This window comes from Hyperolius riggenbachi, chromosome 7 (assembly GCF_040937935.1).
Source record: "Hyperolius riggenbachi isolate aHypRig1 chromosome 7, aHypRig1.pri, whole genome shotgun sequence".
NCBI classification, from domain to species: Eukaryota; Metazoa; Chordata; class Amphibia; order Anura; family Hyperoliidae; genus Hyperolius; species Hyperolius riggenbachi.
The window spans coordinates 216,769,291-216,793,628 of NC_090652.1; the positions used below are offsets into that span (position 1 = coordinate 216,769,291).

The 24,338-nt window shown below is 45.0% G+C and overlaps 1 protein-coding gene across 1 annotated transcript; it reads right to left on the reverse strand.

The window, feature by feature from the left end:
• Positions 1–301: 301 nt before the first annotated feature.
• SUMO3 (small ubiquitin like modifier 3) lies at positions 302–14,336 on the reverse strand. The gene is made up of 4 exons (XM_068245221.1): positions 14,194–14,336; positions 10,384–10,512; positions 2,869–2,940; positions 302–1,865 (listed from the first exon to the last, which is right to left on the reverse strand). Exons 1-4 carry the CDS (start codon positions 14,212–14,214, stop codon positions 1,803–1,805), a joined length of 285 nt encoding a protein of 94 aa, XP_068101322.1. The 5' UTR covers positions 14,215–14,336; the 3' UTR covers positions 302–1,802.
• Positions 14,337–24,338: the final 10,002 nt, after the last annotated feature.

Here is a 24,338-nt window from a genome sequence, read left to right on the forward strand (position 1 = left end):
AAGCTGCTACTGCGACAAGCATATTTGCTGAGATCCCAGGACTAGATCCCTTTTGCCCAGGATGGAGGAAGTCTTTTTGACCCAGAGGCTTCCCCCTCCCAAGGCAAGTACACTTTAAGACAGTCCCCAGGGGACATTTTTTCTCAATTTGAAAGTGTGGCTTTTCTACACGAAACCGTGAGATCTGTGGTTAATCTACAAGCTTGTGAAATTACGCATCCCAAAAAGTCACCCTCATTTGTAGCGGTTTGATAGTTTGAAGAACTGAACATAACGATACACAAAATGACCAGTTAAACGGTTAGAGAATATTTTGATGTTTCTTTATTTTGTAATTGAAATAATACATTTATCCAGCAGATATAAGGATTAAAAGAAACCAGAGGCCACACTCTAAAGACTAATGAGCATTACAAACAAGATTCCTATTGTGAGGAAGATTCTTAATTACTCAGGTGGCATGTATAGTCAGTACTGAAGTACTTGAGTAACTTAGGACAAACTGGGATAACATTTAGATGTTGAAATAAGACATTATGTTTACTGAATGCCCTTGTAGCCAGAAGGTATATTTTAAAACTTATTTTAAATTGTACAGTTGAGTTGGAATAAAACTCCATTTCACCAGTGGAAAAATTAAGTCCCTAAAGGGGTCATATACAGTCCCTGCTAGTACTTTACATCACATATGTAATATGCTAACAAATTTACCTTTACTAGCATGTTTTGTACAGCAACATGTTCATAAACAAGGCTTGAATACTTTAGCATTAGCACTCAACTAGTTTGCTCCATTAAAACCTAACTCAGGGCAAATTAACAATGGAAAGAACTTATTTTTTAAGAAATGGCAGTATCAAATTTGAAGCTTCAGTCACTAAAATGAGCACAAGTGAGTGCCAGCCTGATGTTACTAAGCATCCAAAACTACAAGTCCCAACTCTGGTCAAAATTTGTTCTGGGGAAAGGGGGAGAAGGTGTTCAAGAAAAAGAAAAAAAATTGCCTGCTACTGCTGTCGGTGTCTCTGTTGGAAAGAATTCCGATTACTTCCCGCCCTGTGATTTCAAAGGCTAAAATCTAAGGCCATGGTTTCACCAGGAAAGAGACAGCTGTACCAGCCTTAGTTTCTTTCTGCCCAGTCTACACATGATTACTTCGTCTATGTGAGATTACCCCCTTTCTGTCTAGATTGGAGAGACTGACAATTGCTCTGCAACAAGTACAGCAGCAAAAGCTTTGAAAGTGGTTTTAACACATTTTCAAACTACAACTTTTGAGCAGAGGTTGGGCATTAAAACTGCATTAATCTTACAAACTAAATTTTCATTATTACTGGAAATAAAACCACAACCTTCCTCTAACACCTCGAGATTTATCCCAAACTGCAAAGATTTTGTCTAACAAGACTATTTCTATGACATTACAGAAATAGAGTGCTCTGGCACAGAAGAGGTCAATTTTACTGGAGCAAGGATATAGTTCAAATATTTACAAATGGAGAAAACAAAAAAAAAAATGGCTGTAAAAAATGAACAGTGCCACACAAAAATATAATAAAATACAAGAAACAAAACCACTTTATATGCAGGAAATCATTCTTGATATTGGCCCTCTTAACAACAAAACTGCCAACGCTTGCAAACAGAGCAAAAAGAAAACAGGTAAATCAAACATTTTCTAGAGAGTCCGCTAACGTTTTCAGAAATGTTGTGTGATCAGCATGTTCATTGTTATGAAGGAAAGAAGTGGGAAGTTTGGTGCACAAAGGCTTGCTGGGCTCCAGAAACTCTGGTGAGGGAGCTTAGCACACGCCACCTGTCTGTTGTTGAAATACGTCAATCGTATCTTCATCTTCCATCTCCAGCTACAAGAGAAAGGACAATACACATGATATAGCAAATACTTCTTCAGTACAATCTCATGTCTTCTTCCATGAAAGCAGGGAGTAGAAACACTGTAGATTTTTTGCAGGATTTGTATGAGCTGTACAAAAATGTTTCTCTTTAAAGTTTATTATGCTGTTGCGTATCTTTTAGAGCAGAGATTAAGTCCTGAGTTCAGATCCACTCGTTGCAGCTTCTGAATGGCTAGATTATTCATCCATTTATCACAGTGAATGCCGATTGGCTGGGCAAAGTACGTAGGCAGGAGAACTGTACTGTATGAGCAATGTGATGCTCAGGCTGTCCTGTGTGCTATGTAATAATTGGTACTTTAATTATTGAAACTTAGGAGCCACTGCATTTCCTACCCTCCGCTTACATGCTCATCAATTATCCCCCCCCCCCCCCCCCCACCGATTTCTGAGGTAAAAAGGGGGGGGGGTGGCTTATATGCGAGAGAATACACACACTACCACTACAACTGTCACTAGAGTTATGTACTGCTCTTAGAAGTGCTTTCATAGGTAGGGCATGGTGAGGATACTGGTATTGTAGTGCTGCTTAATTCATTTTATTTTCATTTGACTAATGCAGTCAAATACTGCTATGGGGGAGACAGCACTGGAACAGGCACCCCAGGAAAGGCTCTGGGTCCTAGTTAAGTATCTGGCTTTTAATTCCCATTGACTTTAAGGTTCAGAGACCACTGTACCAGAAACAGTGGAACACCGACAAATCGCCCCACACCGGGAAACTCAGGCCACCAACTCTGCAGTCACTTATGACGGCAGAGCTCTGTGAGCCGGTCAGGAGCCACTTTCATTGGCTCCTGGCAGTGCATCAATGTAAGCCAATAGGAGTTGCTTACATTGATACTGTCAAGAGCCAATGAAATTGGCAGCCACATCAGCAACAAACAGGGCGTAGATTTCAATTAGTATCATCCTTAAGTAGTTAAAAACTGTCTAAACACAACAACCATACCTGTGCAGGAGTGTCCGTTTCATTAATGGGTTGGCCATCAAACCTGAACCGTATTTGCCTCATTGACAAGCCCTGAAAATAAAAAAAACAGTTCACAATCAACAGCATGATTAATAATCTTGATAGAAATAGAGCTCCAGCTCAAGATAAATAGTCAAACCATAACCCTGGAAAAAACAAACCAACCCACACACCCTTTCAGGACAATAACATTGGTTGATTTGCTAGAGACATAGCTTAAAGGCCTGTTTCCACTACACGCAGATTGGATGCAGAAAAACTGACTCCAATGAATGCCTATGAGAAAATCTGCATCAGAAAAATAGCGTTTAGTGGAAACAGGCCTATAGACATTCATTGGAGTCAATTTTTCTGCATCCAATCTGTGTGTAGTGGAAATAGGTCATTACTGGGAATATAAAAATACTGATTCAGTGACCTCTATTGGAACAGAGAAAGTCTGAAGGAGATAGCACTTTAAAGCAGGGCTGTGGAGTCGGTACAAAAATCCACAGACTCAGACTCCTCAGTTTAGGATTCCACCGACTCCTCTAATTTGCATATTACAATGTTGATTGAAAGTATACAACATGAAATTCGTCTCAACTGCCAACGCTTAGGAATTTTAAAAGACAACTGAGAAGGATATGGAGACTGCCATATTTATTCCCTTTAGTCAGACTAAAACTTGTCCTTGGTAAAAAGGTACAGACCGGAACAACCAACAGCTATCAGGCCCTAGGCAATGTAACTGTGGGTACATGTAAGAGTGATGTGCAGGTACTCTGCAGGGGAGTAAGGAGGAGATTCTTCCTCTATTACACATTCTTCACGCATAATCTGAACCAGGTTTATGGGTGATAGACAACACCTGTATTCATTGTGCACAACATTCTCAGTGTATTCCCTGCAGCTCTGGAGAGTGCATATGTAGAGTATTGTAAAATTGAGAGAGATCAACTGACTCTTGGGTGCATGTAGGAATAGCTTTATTAATGTCAATATCCAAATATCAAAACCAATAAAAGTACACATATAATACAATACAGTGCCCCAAACATCAACCCCCCCTTAAAGGGATACTGTAGGGGGGTCGTGGGAAAATGAGTTGAAGTTACCTGGGGCTTCTAGTGGTCCCCCACAGACATCCTGTGCCCACGCAGCCGCTCCCCAATGCTCCGGCCCCGCCTCCGGTTCACTTCTGGAATTTCAGACTTTAAAGTCTGAAAACCACTGCGCCTGCGTTGCCATGTCCTCGCTCCTGCTGATGGCACCAGGAGCGTACTGTGCAAGCCCAGTATGGTCTGTGCCTGCACCGTGCGCTCCTGGTGACATCAGGGGAAGCGAGGACACGGCAACACAGGCGCAGTGGTTTTCAGACTTTAAAGTCTGAAATTCCAATAGTGAACCAGAGGCGGGGCCGAAGCATCGGTGAGTGGCTCTGCGGGCACAGGACGTCTGTGGGGGACCATTAGAAGCCCCAGGTAACTTCAACTCATTTTCCCCCCGACCCCCCTACAGTATCCCTTTAAAACCTAGCAAAACCTTGAGAAGAGAACATTGCACTAACACCCTGAGTTGCACACAGAAAAGGAGCTTATGGAGGCTGCAGTCCTCCTAGCTCTCCAAAAAAATTGTATATGCGCCAGCTGGTTTCTAGAGTTTCTCCTTGTAAATTAGATAAGGAAAAAGGGGTTCATCACAGGTAACAAAACCAGCATGAATCCAGCTAGATCGTTTGGCTGTTATTCCAGCAACTGTCAGTCCTGTCTCTCCTTTACTTGTCTCTCACAAAAAACTGTTTTTTCGCAGTAATGCGTCCCTTGTGTCCCCAATTTAAGATCTGTGTAGCGTATGGGAACACACATGCATATATATAATAATAATTTCGTTAATAATTTCGTTTATATATATGGTCTTTCACACATTTGATTTTTTTATATAAGTGTGTTTTGATTTTGCCTCAGTGTATTTGCAATTTTTATTGCTACATGAATATATATATTATTTTTTTCTGTGGAGGGTTTTGTTAGGCATGTAAAAATGATATTCAGTCTTTAGTTATTATATATGATTGGAATTTGTTAGCTTAATGTAGGTATTCTACAGATATAGCTAGATAAGCCGCTTCTGAGCTCTTATAACGAAGTAGAATGTTCTGTATCCGGCCCTTTCTCCCCCTCTAATGCGCAGTGGGTCGCTTCCTGTTTGCGTCCCACTGTGGAGCGCTTGGCGCACACTCTCGCTGCCAGTCGGGCGGCATGGGCGGAACTTAGGCCCCGTGACGAGATGTGCTGTGATTGGCCGAGCGGGGATGGAGGAGATGGGCGGATTCTACAGAACGCCATTGAAAGCACGCCGCATAGCGCGGCATACAAACAGACGCTTTTCTCCGAAGAGGCCGTGTTAGTGAACGGCGAAACATGTCAGATGTATAGCGTCTGAGGCTAACCACTACACCCACAGGAATTTGCACGCACCAACGCGCCAGGCTGGTAACTATGCTTCTGTCCTAATCCGGACTATGCGTTGATGTCTAGCACAACAGGTAGCTATATGCACACGGACATCAAGTCTATCATCAACTTTGCCATCACGAATCACAATTTGCATGGCTTATGACATTGACCTTATCTAAGCTAAACAGCTGCATCAAAGTTGAACGCTGGCTACATATATGGACACTAATATACAGTCAATCTGCATAACCTTGTGCTTGCTTTATGCTAATCTGCATGCCTCTGTCCCGCTTCACGCATCTTGTATGATCAAACACGTCTAAGCTGGAATTTAGAGGAGCAATCTAAGTGACCATATTGTAATGTGATTACATCTGCATGATCGTCTGGAGGACTGCGATTGAGTCCAACATTGACATAAATGCGTAGCAAAGTGTGCATAATAGCCAGAGATGGATGTCCTCTGATGTTTTGATGATCTATGATGTTTCCTAGATATTCCTGTTCCGCTTTTGGGTCCAGGGCTGACAGTTGCTGGAATAACAGCCAAACGATCTAGCTGGATTTATGCTGGTTTTGTTACCTGTAATGAACCCCCTTTTTCCAATTTACAAGGAGAAACTCTAGAAACCAGCTGGCGCATATACAATTTTTTTGGAGAGCTAGGAGGACTGCAGCCTCCATAAGCTCCTTTTCTGTGTGCAACTCAGGGTGTTAGTGCAATGTTCTCTTCTCAAGGTTTTGCTAGGTTTTAAGGGGGGGTTGATGTTTGGGGCACTGTATTGTATTATATGTGTACTTTTATTGGTTTTGATATTTGGATATTGACATTAATAAAGCCATTCCCAAATGCACCCAAGAGTCAGTTGATCTCTCTCAATTTTACTATTTAAATTTACTGACATGGTGCATGTGGGAATTTATAACGTATATTTTTCTTTCTGATATAGATTACTTTATAGGTGATGTAAATCACCTATTTGAGGTTATTTGCTGTGTGGGTGCCCTTTTTCCTATTTTTTGACATATGTAGAGTATAGTACTACTGTGTAACAAAGTAAACCTGAGACAGATGAAATTAAAGTTTTATACATACATGGGGCTTCCTCCAGTCTCCTTCAGGCTAATCAGTCCCTCGCTGTCGTCCTCCGCCACCTGGATCTTCTGCTCTGAGTCCAGATGCTTAAGCCAGTCTGGCGTAGTGCGAATGCACACACTCAGCCGCCGGGAGCGTACTACACCTGCGCAGCACTATTGCACAGGTGCAGAATGCTCCTGGCTGTGGAAGCGGCATGCGGCCGGACTGCGCTGACTGGCTGAATTACCAGGACTCCTAGCAGAAGATCCAGGTGGTGGAGGTGGACAGCGAGGGACTGATTAGCCTGAAGGGGGCTGGAAGAAGCCCCAGGTATGTATTAACCTCTTGATGACCAGCTAACGCCGATTGGCGCAAAATGGTTGTCTGTGGGTTTCCATGGAAACTGCCGTTCCATGTCAGTTCACGGAGGGTGTCTCCGTGAACTGCCTGCGAGCCTCCGATCGCAGCTCGCAGGCAAAATGTAAACACGTGGGGAAGAAATCCCCGGTGTTTACACTGCACGGCGCTGCAGCAGCACCGCAAAGGAGATCGGCGATCCCCGGCCTCTTATAGGCCGGGGATGACCGCCATCTAACAGGCTGAAGCCTATCAGAGGCGGTACAGGACGCATCGCCGTCCTGTACCACCCACGGAGCCAGGGAGAGGGAGGGGGGGGGAAATCGCGCTGCCGAGGGGGGCTTTGAGGAGCCCCCCCGCAAAGCACATCAGTGCGGCGGCGATCAGACCCCCCCAGCAGGACATCCCCTAGTGGGGAAAAGGGGCGGCGGATCGCTGAAAACCAGTCTCATCACCCGAACGATAGTCTGTACACACGCCGGATTTGACGTGTGAACGACGGAACGTTCAAACGACGGGTCGTTCGCAAAAATCCGACGTGTGTATGGGCCTTTATGCTTACAGCATAGATGACTATCTAATTATATATAATTCCTGTGTACACACACACACACACACAGTCACAATCAGATGTGTATATCTGACTTTACAAATACGGGGACTGCTTTATTGAAGCAGCACAAGTAACTAATTTTGATTGGTTTATTTAATTTGTGTGGACTAAGCACAGCTATTACTGTATGTATAAATTTGATGACCATTATTTCAGAAATAGAACGTTTTATCATATTTTCTATTTTAATTACAGTTTAAATTCATTAGGAGTCAGAGCAGGTGCATTTTCCCCGACTGAGCACCCAAAATTTCCCCGACTCCACAGCCCTGCTTTAAAGGGGGCATTATGAGTAAAAAAAACAAAAACAAAAAACATTTTGTGTGGGTTGTGGGAACATTCTAATATACTTTGTCAAAACTATCTGGAGATGTGAAATGCAGAATACTCATAGCTGACAAAGGGGGAAGTTTTAAAGCACACATGTTATAAAGGAAACCTAGTTATTGAGGGGACCCCCCCCCCCAAACAGTTTAACTTACCTGGGGCTTCTACAGCCCCCCTGTGCCTAGGTGACAAGCCTATATGCTGGTCCTCCACAGCCAGGGCTGTGAAGTCAAAGCCATTTTGCGCACCCAGAGTCGGAGTCGTGGTTTCATTAACGGAGGAGTCAGAAGATTTTTGTACCGACTTCACAGCCCTGTGACCCACTTTTTTCTGCAGATTCAGTGAGTTGATGGCGCCTGCACGTCCTTGATCGCTCTCCCATTGCCAGAAGCATCCTTCGCATGTGCAGTATGAGATTTTCCACATACTCCACATGCACAGGACCCCCCCAGCGACAGGAGTGCTAACAAGGACGCGTGCCGTCAGGGCTGCGCAGTGGCCATCAACTCGTCATCAAAAACGAAAGCAGGTCGCTGCAGGGGACCAGAGGATTGGTTTATTATGGGGTGGGCACAGGGCAGCTGCAGTGGGCCGGTAGAAGCCCCAGTTAAGTTAAAATGGCTTTTTTCAATCACTTTAGGTTTCTTTTAGAGCATATCTGGCCTCCCCTGACAAAGTTAAGAGATAATTAAAGAATGCATCTAAATGCACGAAAAGTTGCTCTTGTAGACAATGGCCTCAATTCACCAGAGGAGAGTTAGTAAGTGATAAATGGCCGGTATTTTACCTCATGCTGTATTAACATCTTTTTGCAATTCACCACTGTGCGAGGATAGTTAGAGTGTTCAGTAGCAGGCGATAATGGAGCGATATAGATGCAAAAACCGAGCAAAAAAAAAAAAACCAGTCGGTAGTTATGCGGCGTTAATGATTTGCAAGCGATACTTTGCTGCTCTGGATGATGGAAGTAAAGGATTGTGGGGAGGAGGTTATTACCAGCACGTGACCGCAGAGGGTTTCCCTCCCTGTTTTTTTTACCCTCTCCTTCCATTACAAATCCCTCCGTTCTTAATATTAGGCATTTCCAAAATGAAGTGGATGGATGAAACGGAGGAGGTATTTGGTTACATTTTCGAACTCCCTCCCGATGAAAAACGTATCCAAATTCCTCCTTCGTTCCACCCATCCACTTCTTATAAATGCTTAATATTGTAAATGGGCTGCTCTCTGAAATATGTACAGTATAAGCTGTTACTGTGTGCTGCTAGTAAACTAGCTGCAGAGAGCTGCAGCAGCTGTGCGAAAAACCACATATCGCCGGGTACATTTAGGTGATAAATAGATCTAAAAAAAATTGAATGGCCACACCCCCCATTTTCCCCTGGTGATTTGTGACTGAGAAAAAACGAACTACCACCGACTATCACACGAATTTCAACCTGTCGGTATTTCAGCCTATATTTCTGGAGAATTGCTTTTCTGAGTTATCACATGAGGTAAATTACCGACTGTGATAAATAGTTCGGTAATCTCTGGTGAATGGACGCCATTATGATCAATTGATTGTGCACATCTATTTCTTTTTACCTCACATGAAAGGGGTTTCAAATGCTTCTGTTTCTTAACATGTGTAAGTACACCATTTTTAATTGTCATGTGAATTACACTGTTTACACTAAGAAGTAACTTATTGGTTGATACTCCAGTACTTTGTGCGTGTGGAAGGGCTGGTAACATTTGTACAGGGATGATATGTAGTGAAGACAGAAGGGAATATGTTGAAAGTACATTTTCTAAAAATGGAGATTAACAGATGGTAGTTTATGATATAGGCACAAAACTTTACTGTACATTGTAGAGGCCACATGCCAGTATTTTAAAACTGATGCTAAAACCAGTAAAGTGCATTGAAAAAACAAAAACATGATGACTTAACTTGAGAATGATGTGAGTGCAATTGTTGAATAAACTCTGATTTTAATATACATGTTGCGCAATGAAAGTTATTCTGAAGTATATACTCTATAGTATTTGTTGGGAAGAACTAAGGAGTGGAAAAGAGTCTGCGTGAGAGACCAATGAATGCCCCACGGGCGCGATATGACCATTGTGATAGTGGTCCAACAGTTCGCGAGTCAGTGACAAGCTGGTGTTGGTGGCAGTAGCATCCGTGAACTCAGTGCTGAAAAGGAGGAGAGCAATGGTTGTATGTTGGGGTATTGATTTTTAGCAGTTACAGTGGAATGAGAAACAGCTGGAAATCAACAGGAAAAAATAAAATCTATTTGTGTACGGCCACCTTCAGAGCATGAAGACATTTCACAGTTGATATGACACATGCACAAAAGACTAATTTTTTTTTTAATATCAATAGCTCTAGTTTATGGATGCAGAAGCATTTGTAGCAAACAAAAGTATACTCTGATGGAATCAAGAGCAATTTTTTTTGTTAAAGGATACCTTTGCACTCACTAAATTCTGAAATGGACGCATATGTGTGTGATGAGGTGTGCATAGCCCCCCCCCCCCCCAAAAAAAAAAAAAAGGTATAGCACTGTGGTTGGTGCAGCCGCATTATACAATCAATATTTAATTTTGACAACAGGGACATTACACTCAGACATCTTTAAATAAAAATAAATAAAAACCAGACTACATGAGCATAATTCACCAGTTCATACCTGTCTGTCACAGTATGCCTTCATTAACTTGCTGAGAGGAGTATGTCGTTTTATTTTGAACTGGACAACCGATCCATCCTGTCCTGCCACCTTTAGGTTGATGTGATCGTTCTCGGTTTTCACGCTTTCCTACAGTGAAAAAACAAAAACCGGTAAATGCAAGTACAGATTTGTTGTTCTGAATCATACAACATAGCTGTGCTCATCTTGTGAAAATGGCATTGCTTAATTGTACTAGGTGGTAGAGATCAATCAGTGCCTGCAAAGGGATGTGGCCAAACCAACACTCTTGTACGCTAAGCTTACACTTGCAGAAATGAAAGTTCTAATGCAAGATACTTAAATTGCCAGATACAGGAACATACTTAATCTGGCGAAAGTTGTGGCTTTATTTATGACTGTTTTGTATACTTAAAATGTAGGTACATACTATAAGATTTTCTGGCAGATTTACTGTCTGGTCGGTTATTTCCAACATGTCCAAACTGATTTCCAATAGAAGTGAACAGAAAAAAGGTCATAAATCAGATCGGACATGTTGGAAATAATCGATCTGACAGTAAATATGCCAGCAAATCTCAGTGTGTACCTAGCATAATAGTCGTATTGAATCTAACCATGTCTGTCTACCATGAAGCTGGGTACACACAGTACAATTTTCTGTCAGATCTATTAGATAGTTTCTGAAAGGTCTGATCAGACACAAACTTGACAATGTCTGCAGTGTAATAAATATTAAGCCTCATACACGGTACAATTTTCCATTAGATCAACTGGAGACCTGATAAATTGCATTGTGTGTAGACATCCAAATTGTTTCCGATCGATTTTGCGTTAAGTACCCAAAATCAATCGGAAACAATTTGGATGTCTACACACAATGCAATTTATCAGGTCTCCAGTTGATCTAATGGTAAATTGTACCATGTGTATGAGGCTTAATATTTATTACACTGCAGACATTGCCAATTTTGTATTGCTTTATAAAGTGCAAAGTTACACACCACCAAACATACATTGCTCCTGCCCTCATTTGTTCTGAAACTACTCTATTAACAAGACTCATTAAAGGCAACCAGAGATTAACTATATTAAAAGATTTATACATACCTGGGGCTTCCTCCAGCCCCATCCGCACGGATTGCTCCCACGCCACCATCCTCAGTCTTCTCCAGCTCCAGTACTGGGTCCCGTAACTTCAGACAGTCACAGGAAGTCTGAGCGTGCTCAGTGCACTCTGACAGAATAGTAAGTACTATTCTCCGCCGGAGAGCGCACGCTGTGCTTGCACAGACTGGCTGATGTTGTTACAGGACCCGGTACCTGAGCTGGAAAAGAATGAAGACAAGACAAATAACATTTATATTGCGCTTTTCTCCTGGCGGACTCAAAGCGCCAGAGCTGCAGCCACTAGGACGCGCTCTATAGGCAGTAGCAGCGTTAGGGAGACTTGCCGAAGGTCTCCTACTGAATAGGTGCTGGCTTACTGAACAGACAGAGCAGAGATTCGAACCCAGGAAGAAGGCATTGTGGGAGCGATCCGAGCAGATGGGGCTGGAGGAAGCCCCAAGTATGTATAAATCTTTTAATATAGTTCATATCTGGTTTCCTTAAAGGAGTCTTTTTAATAGAGCGGGTTCAGAACAAATAAGGGCAGGAGCAATGTATGTTTGGTGGTGCATAACTTTACATTGTATAAAGCAACACAAACTTGGCAATGTCTGCAGTGTAATAAATATTAAGCCTCATACACGGTATGTATAAGTCTTTTAATATAGTTCATCTCCGGGACACTTTAAGCACTAGATGCAATCTTAGGGGAACCCAAAGTGAGATGAATACTGAAGCTACCATCTTCATTCTCCAACAATGCCAGTTGCCTGACTTCTGTGTTGATGCTCTGACTCATAGCACTGGACTAGAATGAGAATGCAAAGCAGGTACTTTGACTCTGGTATGACTCCAATAGCTGCATGCTTGTAGCAGGTAGTGACAAAAACTTAAGCCAAAAGATCAGCATGAAACCAGGTAACCTGCATGGTTTATAAACTAAAGAATACTGGTACCCTGCCACGGCTACCTGGTTACTGCAATTTGTCCAGGCCTGTTAATTACTATCTAATATATGAAGGCAGTGCAAGGCTGTTTACTTTGAAATCCTTGGAATGGGCCCTGATCCCACAGTGTTCCAATAGCTCAAACACTGATATAAAAATCCAGAAGCCCAGAGAAAAATGATAAAATAAAAAGGCAAGGATAAGCTTAAAATCTGACCATACATTAACTTTTTACTGTACAAGAATCTGCATAGGATGAGGCAGAATCGTATGCCTGGTACACAGCATGCAATACCCTGGTCAGATTGACCGGTCAAATCAATTTCCAACAGGTCCAATAGTTTTTCCAATCACTTCTATACACAATCAGAAAAATTATCTGAAATCCGATGAGACCTGTCGGAAATTATGGGAAATTGCATGGTGTGTACCAGGAATAAGGGATAAGTAAAAAGATTAAGAAAGCAAGGCTGATATCTGATCAAAGAAAAAAAATTACAGAAACTGTTAAGATTTATATAAACAATCACTTCCCAATGTAGGAAGCTCCCTTCCCAAGTGCTGCTTTTTTTCTATGAGCTCCACCACATACTAGGCCTAGCAGTCCCATCTATTGTACTAGCATGGAGTGAGCCCTCTGCATCTCCAACAGACTGGAGCCAGCATACAAATGGACACACTACATGTTTTGCTTAGTAGTCCAGGATAGAGTGAGCTCTCTGTAACCCAGACATAAGCTAGCAGTGATAAAAACAGGCGCTACATAGCTCATGCTAGTCAAGGATGAAGTAAGCCCTGTGTATCCCCAAGGACAGAAGCTAGCAATAATAGGCACACTACATACTATGCTGAGCAGCCTATGATTGAGTGGAGCCCTATGCACACCCAAGACACAAGCTAGCAATAAGAATAGACACTACATACGAATAACAAGAATATACATACTAGCAGCCGAGGATGGAGGAAATCCCCTGTAACCCCAGCAAACATAAGTTAGCAGTAGTAATGGACTCGCAGCCTAGATAGAGCAAGTCTGCTGTAAACCTGTACCCCACAGACGGAAGCAAGCAGTAATAAAAGTCAGATATACTAGCAGCCCAGGATGGAGTAAGCCCCCCATACCCCCAGCAGACAGAAGCTAGCAGTAATAAACACACTAGCAGCCCAGGATGGAGCGTCCCCCCTGTACCCCCAGCAGACAGAAGCTAGCAGCAATAATAACAGCCACGCTAACAGTAACAGAGATGCTAGCAGCCCAGGATGGAGTGAGCTCCCTGTACCCCCAGCAGCTAGCAGTAATAAGAACAGAGATGCTAGATAGCCCAGAGGCCCCTGTACCCCGAGAAGTAATAAGAATAGCCAGTCTCTGGCCGGTACCATGAGCGCTGCAGGCGAAGCACACACACGTGTTTGGAGAGGGAGGGGGGAGCCGGCTTTGGCGCGCAATCTCCCGGGAGGGACACTGGAGGAGAGGCTGCTATGAATCACACGCTCGGGCCTCCCCTTCTCCCCCCCGACCCTCCCCTCTCCCCACACCGGTTCCTCCCCATTTCTCCCCAGCCTAGCTCGCCGGTGAGCCCCGATGCTGCTTCCCTATTGTCGGCCACAGGCTGCCGGCGGGGCCTCCAGCGGCCGGGCTGCGGCCTGCTGGTTCCGTTTGGCTGTCGGCCCATTTATAATTAGCCGGCTTCCTTGGCACGGCACACAGCGCGTCTGTGTCCCGCATTATGGGTGACCCCAGGTCGCCCCTCACCTTAGGCTTCTCCTCAGACATGGTGGCGTCTCTCCCGCTCTTTTACACTCCGTCGGGTTTAGCACTCTCTCGCTCGCTAATATCTCGTGTGCGCGCGTCACCCCCACATTATAGCGCGTCGCGATTGGCGATCCTTTATCACGTGGTGCCACGCGCGTGCACGATGCGCGTGCACATGTCGTTTTCTCCTCCCCTTGCGCGCGTCTCGACAACATTTCAGGTCCCTCCCAGATCTTTTTGGGTGCGGGAGCGCGCTCGGGGCTGTGGGGGAAGGGAGCAGGAAACCGCTGTGGAGTATTATGGGGGCGGGAGGGGCGATGTCCTCGTGGTAAAGGAGGCATTGGGACAATGAGTGGGAAGCGCAGCCATGTGCTTCTGCCGCCTGTTTAGAAAAGGGACGTTGGTACCTTCATAGAAAGGATTCTAAACAGTTCCAGCCACGTGACAAGTGACGTTATCACAGGACAGGTTGTCATGGTCGCCATTGTTCACTATATCTGTAAATGAACACATTTTAAATCAAATGATGTACCACATCATTACATGATGTGGCGTGTAATGTAAGCTATTGGTAGTTTACTACATGTCAAAGAGCCTAGACCAGCTTCTGGTTTTTAGCTCAAAGCAATAGAAGAAATCCCATGTTCAGTTTACAGGGCACAACTGGACTTATTTTAGTGACCAGCCCAATTGACAATACAATTTGATAATTTTATCGAATCGATGATTCAGTGGATTTTTTTGGGAGGAGGGGGGGGGGGGGGCAAAAATTGGTCAAAAACATGAATTGGACATGCTGGAAAATCTTGGTCGAAACTGCTTGATACAGTGCGCAGCGGTAATGCCGCTCGATATAGAATGTAGCGGTAATGGCGCCCAATATTATTATTATTTATTGTATTTATAAAGCGCCAACATATTACGCAGCGCTGGACATTGATTTAGGTTACAGACAATATTTAGGGGTGACAAACAGCAATATGACAATACAGGAATACAAGAAAACCGGATCACACAGCACAGTATGAGTAAAAGGTAATGCTTAGTCAGTCACTGGATGGGAGCATGGAGATTAGGAGAGTTAGGTTCACTCAGATGCATAGCATGGGTGCACAGTAATGGAGGTGCATGATCAGGTAGGACACAAAAGGAGGAGGACCCTGCCCAAAGGCTTACAATCTAGAGGGAGAGGTAGGGGACCAGAGTTCGGCTGTGGGTTTAGAGCAATTGTGAGGGGTGGTAGGCCAGAGTGAAAAGGTGAGTTTTGAGGGCCTTCTTGAAGGTGTTGAAGGAGGGGGCTGCACTAATGGGTGGAGGTAGGGAGTTCCATAGTGTTGGAGCAGCTCTTGAGAAGTCTTGGAGGCGTGCATGGGACTGGGTGATGCGGGGGACGGTCAGGCGAAGTTCATTGGAGGAGCTGAGTGAGCGGCTTGGTGTGTATCTCTGAGTAAGATCAGAAATGTAGGTTGGATAGGTTTTGTGGACGGATTTGTAGGTCAGACACAATGGGCTCTATTCTCAATGAGTTACCGCATGAGTTAAATTAGGTAGTGATAAACACCGACCAAAATATCTTCATTTTGAAATTCACAATTTTTTTTTTACCTCATGCGGTAAAAGTGAGGTAAAAGTGTGGTAATTACCTCAAAATGTATCTCCAATTTGAGATTCTCAATTGAAAAGTTGGTGTTAATTAAGGATTTTTTTTATCACCTACAAATGGTAAGTGATAATTATCACTTCTCTGCTTTTGGCCTTCAGGATGGAGCCTTTTGAGCTTTGTTTGCTCGAGTTTACGTCAATTTTACATAGAAAGCAGAAAAGACGAGTGTGTCTAATCTCAAGGCGCACTTTCAGACCTTGTACAGTCTTTTAGATGATTTAATAGATGCCGAGGAGGAAATTCTTCTCTGCTCTAAAAGATAAGCAACAGCATAATTACCTTTAAAGAAAACATTTCTTTGTTACAGCTGATACAAATCTAGCAAAAAATCTCCAGTGTATGTACTTCCTGCTTTCATGGAAGCAGACATAGGGTTAACATCCTGTGTTTACACATTAGCTGCTCTGCTGAGGCAGCCATCTGGCACAGCTGAGAGCTCAAATTACAGTTGTGATTATTCACAGATGAGGATGAATTAGACAGGCTAAATTATATACATACAGGGTGCATTTCTATATGCTTTCCTTCTGTCCTGTGCAAGAGTTGAGGTCCCACTTTAAATGTGACAGGCTTTCCTGGGTGGTCTCTGTGTAATGGGTGACCGGTATATGGGCTGCCCTACAGTGGTCAAAAAAAGCTTTATTTACGTACATATTACTGACAGTTTTATCACCTGTTTTGTTTTGTCACCTGTTTATCACCTGTTTTACCACACTTTTATCAAACATTTATCACACTTGGTACATTTTTAGTGAATACTCACTATTTTCACTATTTTTAGTGAATTATCACTGGAGGTAATTTTTCACCCAAAAAAAGAGTTACCGCACATGGTTTTGTGAATAGAGCCCAATATCTTGATATAGCAGCGACCAACATATGCGGCGGTACCCCCAAGTGTTTCATGTCCTAAACGGCGCACGTGCTCTGTAAATTATCACCTTTCTGGCTGGTGCAACTCCCAGTCCTTTGCTGACTCCCCCGTTAGAGCAGGTGCCTGTACCACGTGGCACCAGTCGTATATGTGTGAAGTCATGCGCCATGTGTTACATGCACCACATTGTACAGGCATTAGTGGTAATGGTGGACATGGGGAGTCGCGCCAGTGGAACAGGTGAGGATTTACAGAGCATGGGCACCAAGGGGGACATTTTACATTTGGGGTGGCCAAGCAGGTTTTCATGCTGAAATCTACCGGAATTCTCACCCGGGATCGAGCGGGGAATCTATCCGGCAGGTCATCGGACCTGTCGGATATTATCAATCGAACCATCAGCGGCTCGATTGATACAGAACACAAACTCTGTATGCCCAGCATTAAGCTGCAGTAGTGGCTGAAAGGACAACTGAAGTGAGAAGAATATGGAGGCTGCCATATTTATTTCCTTCTAAACAATACCAGTTGCCTGGCAGCCCTGCTGATCTATTTGACTGCAGTAGTGCCTAAATAACACCAGAAACAAGCATGCGGCTAATCTTGTCAGATCTGACAATAATGTCAGAAACACCTGATCTGCTGCATGCTTGTTCAGGGTCTATGGCTAAACGTATTAAGAGGCAGAGGAGCAGCAAGTTAGCCAGAAAATGTGTATTGTGTAAAAGGAAATAAATATGGCAGCCTCCAAATCCCTCTCACCTCAGGTCTCCTTGAATCACACACTTGAGGCTGCATTTCCACTTGTGCGGTGCGAACCGCCGCAGTAAAAATTTACCTTCCAGTCCAACACTGAGCTGGAGGACGCCCCAGGTAGGTATAAGTCCTTGCGTTGCATTGGTCTCAGGTTTACTTTGAAGACTACCTGATAAAAAAATATATATACTTACCTAAGTTGTTCTAAACATGACCAACAGTATTGTCAAATATGTTGCTTGTGGCTGCGCTCCCCTCTCTGTACGAGCGTGGCTGGACTGCACATGTGAGAATACAATCCGTGCCTGTGCAGTAGCATGAAGCTGTTCATGCACAGCTTTTTCCTCCATGCACAAGCGGCTATGTACTACTGTTCAGGCACAGCCCGTACTCGTACATGCCTAGTATGGCCTTCCTTGTACACGAAGGGGAGTGCAGCCCTGAAGAACAAGAGGGTTGCGGCCAGCAAAAAGGGGTCAAAGGGAATTGGGAAAACCTGTGAAGCATCCAGAGGTTTCCCTCTACTGAGGTGCTATCACTTTTGCAGTCTAGACATTAAAGATAATGTAAAGTCAAATTGAAAGTAGCCAGTTAGTTACCTTGAGCTTCTCCCAGCCTTCTGAAGTTCTCCTGGACCCTTGCCTTCATTCCATGCTACTCGTTTCCCCCGGTGTCTCCCTCTGCAAGCAGGATGACTCAGTGAGTCACCAGCTACTGTGCATGCGCCTCCTTGGCCACACTCCCGTGGCCTGGAGTGTTGTGCGCATGGGCAGTAGCAATTTTTACTTACTGTGCAAATACAGCACAGGGCTGTGTGTGCAGCATTCAGGGGGACAGTGGAGGAACAACAGCGAGGAACCAGGAGCACTTTCTTGGACCCAGGTAAGTAACTGGCTACGTTCGATTTTACTCAAACATTTCCTTTAATTGCTGTGTTGGTTTATTTTGATGGGACAGCAAATTTACACTGTTATACAATCTGTACACTGACTGCATCACAAAGTATCAAAGGAGTTGATGCACAAAAGTGTGGTGAGACTGCTGTGCGCAGACAGAGCACTGTTACTACTGGCAGCCTTGAACAGTGAATTTTGCTATTAGCGCGACCCACGGTACTCAAATAGCACAATCATTGCTATGGTAGTGCGCTACTACGGAGCGGCAATGCAGGTTACCATAGCAACATGCATGCTGTCATATTGTCAGTATTGTCCCATGAAAAAAATAATAAAATATTGCAGATTGGAGTGGATCAGAGATGTGCGGCACTCTCATTAGTATAGACAATATCAAGCGAATAAGTAATGAAAACCGATACTCTCACCACTGCTGTAGTGACTTCTGACCCGAATACCGGACGTGTGCTCCATGTAGACCAATGGGAAGAAAGATGTGTAAACAATTTTATGAGAAGAGAAAGGAAAACATGCACCAATTCATCCTTATGCAACTGCGATTTATTGCTTCTTCAATAAAATACATATACCCTGATGTTTGAATCGCTCATAGTATTCACCGTAAGTGCTGGCAACTATGGCAGCCTAGTGAGTAAGGGTGGGGTGGCAGGCATTAATTGCGAGCAAGCGACGGAAGTTTTGCGTCCTCCTGGGTGCTTGGTACCGCTGCGTTACGTTCCACAAACACAAGATGCAGACAACCGGAATATGTTCATCATGCGCCACCCAGAAGGGGCGGTGTTTGTGGAACGCAGCCTGATCAAGCGTCTACGATGTCAGTGCCTGCCACCCCCCCCCCCCCTCCACTCACCAGTCTGCCTCTGCCATAGTCGCCAGGACTCACAGCGAATACTATAAGCGATGTAAACAACAGGATATATGTATGTTATTGAGGATGCAATAAACCGCAGTCGCATAAGGACATATTGGTGCACGTTTTCTTTACTCATGAAATTTATAATAAAATATTAACAAAAATGAGGGCGTACTCATTGTCGTGTTATACTGTACAGTAGATGTGCATGCTTTTGTACTGTTCATTTTTTCTGAATCACATTTTATGCTAGAATTTAATTGAAGTCACATAAGACAAGGTGGTACATCAATTACTACTACACATTTAATTTCTGATCAGGGAGTAATAAGTCACTTGCTGGATCAGGCCATATCAACTCATAGTCAAGTTTAGGAGGAGATAACTGTTGCCCAAAATCCAGACCAGGGCTGGTGCAGTGTCTGGGGACAGGCACAAGTTGAGACACCAGAATGTCTGCAGGCATCCTGCAGCTCACAGCTCTGCTCCCTTTCTTTCCCTGCTACAGTTGACTTTGGATGGAGCAGCAGCGTGTGTACAGAGCATGGAGCAGCTCTGGGGAACTTTACAGAGCACAGAGCCGGGTATGAGCACTGCCCTATGCCCCTGTTGTGTTGCTAGTAAAGAAAGAAGTTGAGACCTTGCAGAATGCTTCACTTTCCCCTTCATTACAGATGTCGGCTGTCCTCATTATTATCTGTATCCAAACTGCTGCCGATCGAGCCCGTTGTCGATCAGGAGCAGATCACACATGTCGGAAATAATAAACAGATCCCGTCAATCGGATGGTAAATTGCATTGTGTATATTTAGCATGATATCCTACCATATTATTATATTGTGCATGGCTGAGGCAGACCTATCAGGAATCCCTCCTTTGAAAATCCTGGGTTTACCCCTGCAACCCATGCATGGATCAGGCTAATATCAACCTATGTATGGGTAGCTTTATGGTTACGCTGCCACTAGCCAAAAACAATTCAACAACAGAACAGCTAAATCAGGGCCCAGTGGTGCCCAATAGGTCGATCACGATCTACCAGTAGATCGTGACTGCCTATTTGGTAGATCGCGATCTACCAAATAGCGTCACAATAAATTTTGCGGCCGGCAGCTTTATAACGTCATCTCATCAGATTCTGCTGCTGGCCGCTGGCCAATGGGAAGGCAGGGGAGGAAAGAGGCGGTCCAGCGGGAGAGGAGGAAGCTGTGACGTCACAGCTGGGGGTGGTGCTGGGCACAATGCATCCACAAACGCTGCCCGCCCCCTTCGTCCGCCGGAGTGTTCATTCAGCCACCCATCTGCACTCCAGCCAGTGCAGCTGAAGGAGGAGAGACTAGGATGAGCCCCAGACAATGCCACTGGAACTGGAGGGAGGTAAGTGTCCCAGGCCCTTACACCTATCTACACTATACCTGGCTACCTATACAGAAGGCCCCTGCCCACTAGTTATCTGTACTGAAGGCACCTACACCTAACTACACTAAACCTGGCTAACTATACTGAAGGCACCTACACCTAACTACACTATACTTGGCTAACTATACTGAAGGCACCTACACCTAACTACACTATACCTGGCTAACTATACTGAAGGCACCTAACTACACTATACCTGGCTAACTATACTGAAGGCACCTACACCTAACTACACTATACCTGGCTAACTATACTGAAGGCACCTACACCTAACTACACTATACCTGGCTAACTATACTGAAGGCACCTACACCTAACTACACTATACCTGGCTAACTATACTGAAGGCACCTACACCTAATTACATTATACCTGGCTACCAATACTGAGGGCCCTTACACCTAGTTATCTGTACTGAATGCACCTATACCTAACTATACTATGCCTGGCTACCTATACTGAAGGCCCCTAAACCTAGCTACCTAAATGTTGGTAGATCTCCTGGACTCAGCAAATTTTAAAATAGTTTTCGAGCCGAAAAAGTACCCCTGAGCTAAATGAATGAATTGTAATATGACTGAATTGATAGTAAAGGGAAGCATATATTTTCTCCACATTGATGGCAAAAAAAAAGTTTTTAAAGAGCCACTAAACTGAGAATAAATCTGTAAACTACACATGCCAATGTGTGTAGTAATGGAGTGCTGTTACCTACCCTTCCATCGGTTTTGTTGAGGTCCACTCTGTTGCGCTGCTCTGCCCTCTTTTTCGTGGTTCAAACTGGAGCTGGTCTCAGAGTGATGAATGCTCTTTCTACTCGCACTCCCTGTAATATTTCCCTCCTGAACTGCACAGCAGCCATGAGTGGGAACCTTCTGTACTTTCATACGCAGGTCCAGAAGCATTCCCACCTGTCGCTGCTGAGCACAGCTGGGAGGTAGCATGACATTACAGGGAGTGTGAGTAGACAGACCATGTGCCACTCTGTACGAATGGAGGTGAGGATGGGGCCGAGGAGGGGACCCTAACCAAACTGATGAACAGGTAAGTATAAGCACCCTTTACTACACACCCTGGTGTGTGTAGTTCACAGATATATTCTTAGTTCAGATGCTCTTTAAATCAGTAAGAACAGCTTAAAAATTGCAGTCTCTTTTGAACAGCTATTTTGTTAACCCCCTTGGCGGTATGAAAAATACCGCCAGGGGGAAGCGCAGCAGTTTTAAAAAAAAATATTTTTTTTTAATCATGTAGCGAGCCGAGGGCAACCCCTCAAAGAACGGGATTTCCTGGAGGGCTTCCCCCGTCGCCATGGCGACGGGGCGGGATGACGTCACCGACGTCGGGACGTCATTGGGAGACCCGATCCACCCCTCGGCGCTGCCTGGCACTGATTGGCCAGGCAGCGCTCGGGGTCTGGGGGGGGGCCGCGTGCCGCACCGGATAGCGGCGATCGGGCACGCGGCGGCGGCGATCGGGGTGCTGGCGCAGCTAGCAAAGTGCTAGCTGCGTCCAGCAAAAAAAAAATTATGTAAATCGGCCCAGCAGGGCCTGAGCGGCACCCTCCGGCGGCTTACCCCGTGTCACACACGGGGTTACCGCCAAGGAGGTTAAAGGATACCCGAAGTGACATGTGACGTGATGAGATAGACATGTGTATGTACAGTGCCTAGCACACAAATAACTATGCTGTGTTCCTTTTTTTTTCTTTCTCTGTCTGAAAGAGTTACATATTAGGTATGTAAGTGGCTGATTCAGTCCTGACTCAGACAGGAAGTGACTACAGTGTGACCCTCACTGATAAGAAATTCCAACTATAAAACACTTTCCTAGCAGAAAATGGCTTCCGAGAGCAAGAAAGAGATAAAAAGGGAAATTTCTTATCAGTGAGGGTTACATTGTAGTCACTTCCTGTCTGAGTCAGGCCTGAGTCAGCCACTTACATACCTGATATTTAACTCTTTCAGACAGAGAAAAAAAAAGGAACACAGCATAGTTACTTGTGTGCTTGGCACTGTACATACACATGTCTATCTCATCATGTCACATGTCTCTTCAGGTATCCTTTAACCACTTCGCATCCAGACCTTGTTTTCCCCTTATTGACCAGAGCAGTTCTTACGCTTTAGCGGTGTCCCTGTTTAATCACCAATAACTTCACCTGTACTCGTGCCACTTAAAGGGAAGATTCAGGGACTATCCCAAAAAATAAAAATCCCCATCCACTTACCTGGGGCTTCCTCCAGCCCGTGGCAGGCAGCAGGTGCCATCGGCGCCGCTCCGCAGGCTCCCGGTGTTCTCCGGTGGCGCGCCCGACCTGGCCAGGCCGGCGGCCAGGTCGGGCTTCTTGTGCGCTCCAAAATGCGACTCACGGCGGCGCACTGACGTCATCGGACGTCCTCCGGGCTGTACTGTGCAGGCTCAGTTCTGAGCTGCCATGAGGCGAATTTTGGAGCGCACAAGAAGCCCGACCTGGCCGCCGGCCTGGCCAGTTCGGGCGCGCCACCGGAGATCACCGGGAGCCTGCGGAGCGGCGCCGAGGGCACCTCCTGCCTGCCACGGGCTGGAGGAAGCCCCAGGTAAGTGGATGGGGATTTTTATTTTTTTGGGATAGTCCCTGAACCTTCCCTTTAAATGATCTATATATCGTTTTTTTCAAGACAAACTAAGCTTTCATTGGGAGGTATTTGGTCCCAAAAAAATGTTCCTCTCTATGCATTTTAATGGGAAAAAGGGGGGAAAAATAAAAAAATGCATTATTTCTCAATTTTGATTGACATAAAAACTGTGCCACCAGTTAAAGTCGCCCCAGTATAGATAGAATATCCAGATGTGTCCCCAGTATCACCCCCCCCCCCAGTACAGCCAGATGTGTCCCCAATATCAGCCCCCCAGCATAGCCAGATGTGTCCCCTGCGTTTGCCAGCCCCAGAATAGATTGACAGATGCAAACCCAGGAATAGTGCCCCTCTTTATAGCCAGATGTGTCCCCGGGATCAGGATTATCCCATTATAGCCAGATGTACCCCCAGGATTAGTGCTGCCCCCCATTATAGCCAAATGTGCCCCCAGTATTACGTTATGGCCCCCCCCCCCTTCAGGTGCCCAGATGTGCAAAATTTGTAACCCCCCCTCCCCTTTGTTACTAAGATGTCCCCCAGTAACTTTGTATACCCCCTTTGCATATCCCCCCCTCCCCCCAAGAATCCATAGACAGATGCCCCCCCCCCCCCTCCGTGCAGCAATAGTAAAAAAAAATGCACAACCAAGCAGCCTCACTCACCTTACCTCGGTCCTGCGACTATCCTGAAGCCTGATCCTCCGATCACCGCTCTGCAGTCAGCCGCATATTGCCGGTAACCCGGGTCCCGGCTTGTTGACGTCATTAAGCCGGGACCCGGGTTTCCGGCAATATGCGGCTGACTGCGGAGCGGTGATCGGAGGATCAGGCTTCAGGATAGTCGCAGGACCGAGGTAAGGTGAGTGAGGCTGATTGGTTGTGCATTTTTTTAACTATTTGTGCGCCGACGGGGACAGATGAAGGATCGCTGCAGTTCACTACTGCAGCGATCGTTCATGGGAGGGGGGTGGACTAATTGGCCAAAAGGGAACATGTTCCCTTCCACCAATTAGTAATGCAGCTGACAGTGGCGGTGGGTGCGC